Source organism: Dinoponera quadriceps, unplaced genomic scaffold, assembly GCF_001313825.1.
Source record: "Dinoponera quadriceps isolate SergipeBrazil2010 unplaced genomic scaffold, ASM131382v1 scaffold2167, whole genome shotgun sequence".
NCBI classification, from domain to species: Eukaryota; Metazoa; Arthropoda; class Insecta; order Hymenoptera; family Formicidae; genus Dinoponera; species Dinoponera quadriceps.
The window spans coordinates 731,895-737,957 of NW_014556702.1; the positions used below are offsets into that span (position 1 = coordinate 731,895).

Here is a 6,063-nt window from a genome sequence, read left to right on the forward strand (position 1 = left end):
GTTTTTATAATCTGACGTCATCGTCACTTTTTGTTCCACCTGAGAAACTGGATTTCTCGTCCGAAGATCGTGTGATTGGTTAATTTCTGATTTCTAGTTATTATTTCCCATAAAAATAATTAAAATGACGATATGTAGTGTTCTAATGTTACGTCGCTACGTATACACTTTTCCTCCCTTTATGACCAGCTGTGTTATCTGCATACACGCATGTATATAGATATTCTTCGCGTATCGATACGCCTCTCCGCACATATTTTACGAGGTATATATAAATAAACCGATAACGACAGCGAGTACCGATGAGTCGTAGAAATGAAATAAACGTTCCGTATGGCACTGTTAGAATTAATGTTCTAATTAAATAAAATGCTAGGAGAAAAACACGCTGTATTCATCGAAAAATTAGATTGATGAGTATAAAAAATCCTCTTCTCTCTATAGTCCATATTTTGAACTCACTTTTATCGATGAAAGTACCTGTAAAAGCGGCGTAGGAACCATCCGATTGGCTGAGAAGCTACGTTAAAGGCATTTTTATAAAAGTGAGTTCAAAATTAGTTTGGTTCGTTCATTCACATGTCAATATGCATTTATGAAATTATCAAAGACGCAGCTCTGAATGTAGATTCACTTTGTTTTGAATGTAGAAAGGACAAAAAAGTTGAACCAACGAAACGAGCAAATCTCTGGGCGCGATACGTTCCATCCGGAAATACTTAGTTACGGATGTGAAGGCATCGATAATGCTCGCGCGTGTGTAGTGAGTGTTGTCTACGTAATTCGCAATTCCCGAGAGGTATACATACATATGTGCGTACTTGTTTCGAAGGTTTACAACTCGCCGTCAACGTGTTCATGTTCATCGTGTTTTTCAGAGTAACTGAGATACTGCGTTCCCAAAAGCTGATATGATGTTTTACAACGATAATAAATCCGTTCTCGTTCCAACCTATCAAATGTCACTTTTGTACAATGTTGTGTAGGAATAATGAAATATATGTTCTCCGGAGTATAATTCGTACATATTTTTAAACTGCCTGTAAAATCTTTATTTTCAGCGAAAAAAAATATCGCAATTACAATTGTTCCTGTTTACATTTTAAGTTATCGCAGTAAATTGTGCTCACTGCATTATCTTTCAGAATCGAGTGAATCGTTAAATGTCAACAAAGATGTCGACCGAGGTGGTGAAATTTAGTAAATTAAAAACATTAATGGACCCCAGGTTCTGGGCGAAATTTGCAGAACTGAAATTGGAGAAATTGAAATTAGATGAGAAATCCAAGATACATTTATGGGGTAGTTTTTCCCTTCAACCAATGACTGAGCGAATAAGAACCAAACCATTAATGCTTGACTATGAATCATTTAATGAGTGAGTATTGTATAATTATAAAGATAATATGACTTTTTATTCTTATATATATAGAGGTTAGATCAATTTAGATTTAACTATATAGTATTATCTATGTTATTAATGTTAGCTCTATTAATGTGATTAAATTTGTTTTATAAATTATATATCAATATGTAATAAATGAGAGATAAGCTAATGTTTAGGTGAATTTTAGAAATGCCGAGACAATTGCTAGCAATATGGCAGTAGCTTGCTGTGGCTATATGATTAATACAAATACTTATGAAGCATATCGTCAGATAAAACCTGAAGAATTTATTGATACCATGGGTAAATGTATTACAGACAGTATCATAGATGGCACAGCTTTGCGAGAACCTTGGCGACTTTCAGTATTCTTAATGCTTGCATATTCTGACCTCAAGAAGTATCAGTTTTATTACTGGGTTGCACATCCAACACCTTTCTCTTTGCCGGAGATCTACTTGGTCGAGCCATCAAAACCTGCACATAGTCTATTTAACACTGATCAAATAGATAAATTGCATACAGAATTCCTTCAGCTAGATGCAAGATCAAAGAATTTCTTCTCAGTGTTTGTGTCTGAAAATAATGACTTAAGTATTGCTGACTTATCGAAAGGAGTAGAGCATGCAAGATCAAATGCTGATAACAGAGGAGATTCAAAACAGGTACAATTTATATCAATAAATAAGTTTATATCAATTAATGAGGCAATGGTTCTAATGATTTACGAGACTAACAAAAATCAATGGTAACTTGACGATGATAAATTTATCTTTAATTTTACCAGGCAAAGGATGAAGTGTATTTTGCATTCTATGATCCTTGCACGAGTACAGAGCCTGGATGGCCTTTGCGAAATCTGCTGTGCCTGTTGCTATTCCATTGCACTACATTTTGCCTTACACGGAGTATCAAGATCCTGTCTATGAGATGTGATAGAGCGCAAGTGGCTGCAGTTATATATACTCTTAGGATCAAAGAACACACGGACGTGGAAGCCATGAAGAAAGCTATTTCTGAGGGTCACCTAGTGGGTTGGGAAACTGGTGCACATGGAAAAATGGCTCCTACAATCGCGAAATTATCTAACGTTATGGATCCGACCAAGTAAGGTTCCTTAAGTTCCACAAATTACCCGGAATTGTGTCACTAAGCATGAAAACTTACAAGTGCCCGTTTACGTTTACGTGTTATGCTAGATTAGCAGAAAGAGCGATCGATTTGAATTTAAAGTTGATGAAATGGCGCCTTGCCCCTGATCTAGACTTAAAAAAGATCAGTGGTCTGCGATGTCTTCTGTTGGGTGCCGGTACATTAGGATGTTCCGTGGCAAGGATACTCCTGGGATGGGGTATTAGTAACATGACGCTCGTAGATAATTCTAACGTTTCCTACAATAATACGGTTCGCCAGAGCCTGTATACTCACGAAGACGCGGTGCAACGTCGGCACAAGGCCTATGCTGCGAAAGATGCTCTACTTAGAATACGTCCTGACATGGTAAGTTCCTTAACACTTTTGTACGTAGAATAAAAGGTGGAATCGACCGCTGTAAGCAAGCGGGAAAACTTGAACAAAAATTCATTGCAAATGCATTGATACACCAATGATTAACATCAGTAAATGATTTCTCTCATATTATGTAAAAAAATGTTAAAATGATGTTGTCGAAAAGTGAATATTTTATGAGATATTTCATATTTTATACTAAGAAATATCAAAATAAAAAGTAAAATATTTTGGAAAGTACTCATTTTTCGATGATCTCACCTTGGTACTTTTATATGCAGAATGAATAGAGGAGTCGATTTGTGTTAGAAAAATTATATGATTCCATTAAAAAATATAAAGTTGACTTTAAAATGATCTTCTTGACTAACGAAGTTAAGGCCACCAACTTATGTCCACCTTCAGATCCTACAAATTTTGCCTGAAACGTTTTTCCGTATCTTCCATATTTTTCAAGATCTTTGCCTGGAGCAATTAAAATGGGACAACCTGTATTTATTTTATTTGATTTCATGAATTTATAGAGATTACGTAAGGTATTTTAGCTTCCTAAATAATTCAACATACATTAGAAATCTCATTACAGACATTACTTAATATTTAATGCTGCAGAACGTGGAAGGTATCGTTTTGCATATTCCTATGCCCGGACACGCGGTCGGTCAAAGTATGATGGAGAAGACCGAGGAAGCTGTGAATAAACTGCAAGAACTCGTACAGTCTCACGACGTGGTGTTCTTGCTTCTGGACTCGCGAGAAGCCAGGTGGCTGCCAACCCTTTTGTGTGCCACGATGAATAAGATAGCTATCAATGCTGCTTTGGGATTCGACTCATATACAGTGCAGCGGCACGGTACGCGCGATGTTTCCGTCCCTCCTTCGTCTAACGTTTTATTAGTACAATATCCCGAGGGACAGGATCTTGGATGTTATTTTTGTAACGACGTTACGCAACCGGGAAATGTAAGTATACGTTTGCTCTTTTTATTTGAAATATCGAGCATAAAACTATGAAAATTTTTATCATGTAAATTAGCGTATTTTAATTTTAAGATACGTTTCAATTCTGGGTGGAATATTTATTTATATTTTTACTTCCAGTCGCAGTCGGACAGAACACTCGACCAACAATGTACTGTCACTCGGCCGGGATTATCACAAATCGCCGCGGGTTTGGCGGTCGAACTACTCATGGCGATAACGCAACATCCTCAAGGGTAAGCTACAACTATATTAGACATATGTAATATTATACACATTGTACATTGTAATATTACATTGTATATATTACATTGTAATTAGATGTAACTTCGCTTTTTCGATGGCTTATTTTATCTGTACAAAGATAAACCCTTTGTTTCATAATTTGTATATATATATATATATTTTTTTTTTTGTTTTATTTCGTTTTCATAAATTATTTTTATAACTACTAGGATTTCAGCTAGAGCACTTACGAATAACAATACAGACGATCATACAGAGAACGTAGATAATCCGTTGGTAGGAATATTGGGTGGCGTACCTCACACGATACGTGGCTCACTTTGGGGTCACGACATGAAATTGACAGTCACGTATAGATTTGCATCCTGCACGGCTTGCTCCGTACCTTTAATCAAAGAGTATCAACAACGAGGATTGGCTTTCGTGCTCGATGCTTGCAACGTGCCAAATTATCTTGAAAAATTGTCAGGACTCGAGGAGATATTAAAACGACCAGATCTGGACGAGGTATATGTATCGACCGATTAATATCTTTTAAGCTTTATATTTATAATATAAAAATAAATAAAGAACTTTGTACGGAGCACGTTTCTATTTCTTTGTACAAATTGAGTTTTTTTAAGTGTCAGGCGTTTTGTAGGAGATATATTTTTCAAATATTTTCATATATTTGATATATATTTCATATAAAGTATATTTTCATATAAAGTATATTTTCACATATTTTTCGTTTAAGTTATAGTTTTCACTCTTTTCAGTTATGTAAGGAAATGGATACTACGAGCGAGGACGAAGAAGCATTTTTCGAGGCAATGTAAACACCGCAACGTATAAAATTCGTACGTAAACGAAGAAAGTGAGCTTTACATTTAGACTGTTTGCACTGTTTGTACATAAAAATAATATATGATGTTTATATAAAATGTGAAGAAGAATAATACTAAGAGAGACGATTTAATCAAAGTACATTTTGTAGAATCAAAAACTTAGATAAGGCACAGATTTACTAACGGAAGAGAGAGAGAGAGAGAGAGAGAGAGAGAGAGAGAGAGATGTATATTCTAAACATGAAAAGTCTGTGCTTCTGTGCTCCTTTAACTACACTCTTTGAATGTTGTTAAAATGTTTGAGTGTTGTCATTCTACTAGGAGTCGACACATCTGTGATGCGTAGTTTTCTTATTAACAGTGATTTATTGTTTATTTAATGTCGTAACTTTTATATTCAAGCTTTTATAGAAATGTAGATAATAATACATCTTTTTTGTTTGCGAAAATTTTTCTGTCAAAATACGAGCGCCTCATCTTACCTATAAGCAGCTACAATTTTTTGTTTCACTATTGAGTACTTAGATGCAAGGTCTATTTCAATTTATGACATACATATGAAGTCACTATACATGTAATTTTATGACTCCAATGCGATGTTAGAGAGTATACTCATAATTCTGAATAGAGATGATATTACACGACTTGTCGACTTGTCGACATCACATTGTTCCATAAAACATTTTTCAGTTAACTGATTTTTCATGAACCTCTATATGTTGTGTCTGCGACACCGTTACGATAAAGATATGTTTACGAATTTTTTAGTTCGAAAGAAAAAGCGGCAGAAATTTTGAAAATATATAAATACATCGCACCAATTTTCTTAAACATTATGTATCACTTTCGAAAATAAATAATTCGTATAAATGTCATTGAATCGACTAGTGATTTCTTACTTAATTGATCAAGAAACGTCATCTCCAAGAACGATATATCTTCTGTGATGCAAATTTAATCTTTACCGATCTTTTTTGTTATCAGATGTAACATCATCCCGCAATAACTAGAAAATCGATCTTCGTTTCGATCTTTCGTTCAGATCATCGATTTTCCCAGTGCAGTCGAAATCAAAGAAAGACCAAGTCAAGGAAAGGAATTTAAGAAATTTAA

General features: G+C 34.9%; 1 protein-coding gene across 7 annotated transcripts; it reads left to right on the forward strand.

Moving 5' to 3' along the window:
• Positions 1-585: 585 nt before the first annotated feature.
• Positions 586-5,824, forward strand: LOC106747994 (ubiquitin-like modifier-activating enzyme atg7). Of its 7 annotated transcripts, none has more exons than XM_014626107.1 (10): positions 586-799; positions 879-1,042; positions 1,146-1,378; positions 1,575-2,052; positions 2,175-2,494; positions 2,587-2,887; positions 3,509-3,859; positions 3,998-4,113; positions 4,333-4,630; positions 4,882-5,824. In XM_014626107.1, the coding sequence occupies exons 3-10, from the start codon at positions 1,164-1,166 to the stop codon at positions 4,939-4,941; spliced, it is 2,139 nt and encodes a 712-aa protein (XP_014481593.1). In that variant the 5' UTR covers positions 586-799; positions 879-1,042; positions 1,146-1,163; the 3' UTR covers positions 4,942-5,824. The 7 variants fall into 7 exon arrangements, with proteins under 7 accessions (XP_014481593.1, XP_014481594.1, XP_014481595.1 ...); XM_014626108.1 differs by having other exon boundaries at positions 879-1,021; XM_014626109.1 differs by having other exon boundaries at positions 879-982.
• The last annotated feature ends 239 nt before the right edge of the window (positions 5,825-6,063 follow it).

Excerpts from the sequence above, each read along its gene's own strand:
- LOC106747994 (XM_014626106.1), top strand. The coding sequence starts at position 1,164 with ATGTCAACAAAGATGTCGACCGAGGTGGTGAAATTTAGTAAATTAAAA. Across the intron at positions 1,379-1,574 it reads GACTATGAATCATTTAATGA|AAATGCCGAGACAATTGCTA; the intron begins GTGAGTATTGTA and ends GGTGAATTTTAG. Across the intron at positions 2,053-2,174 it reads ACAGAGGAGATTCAAAACAG|GCAAAGGATGAAGTGTATTT; the intron begins GTACAATTTATA and ends TAATTTTACCAG.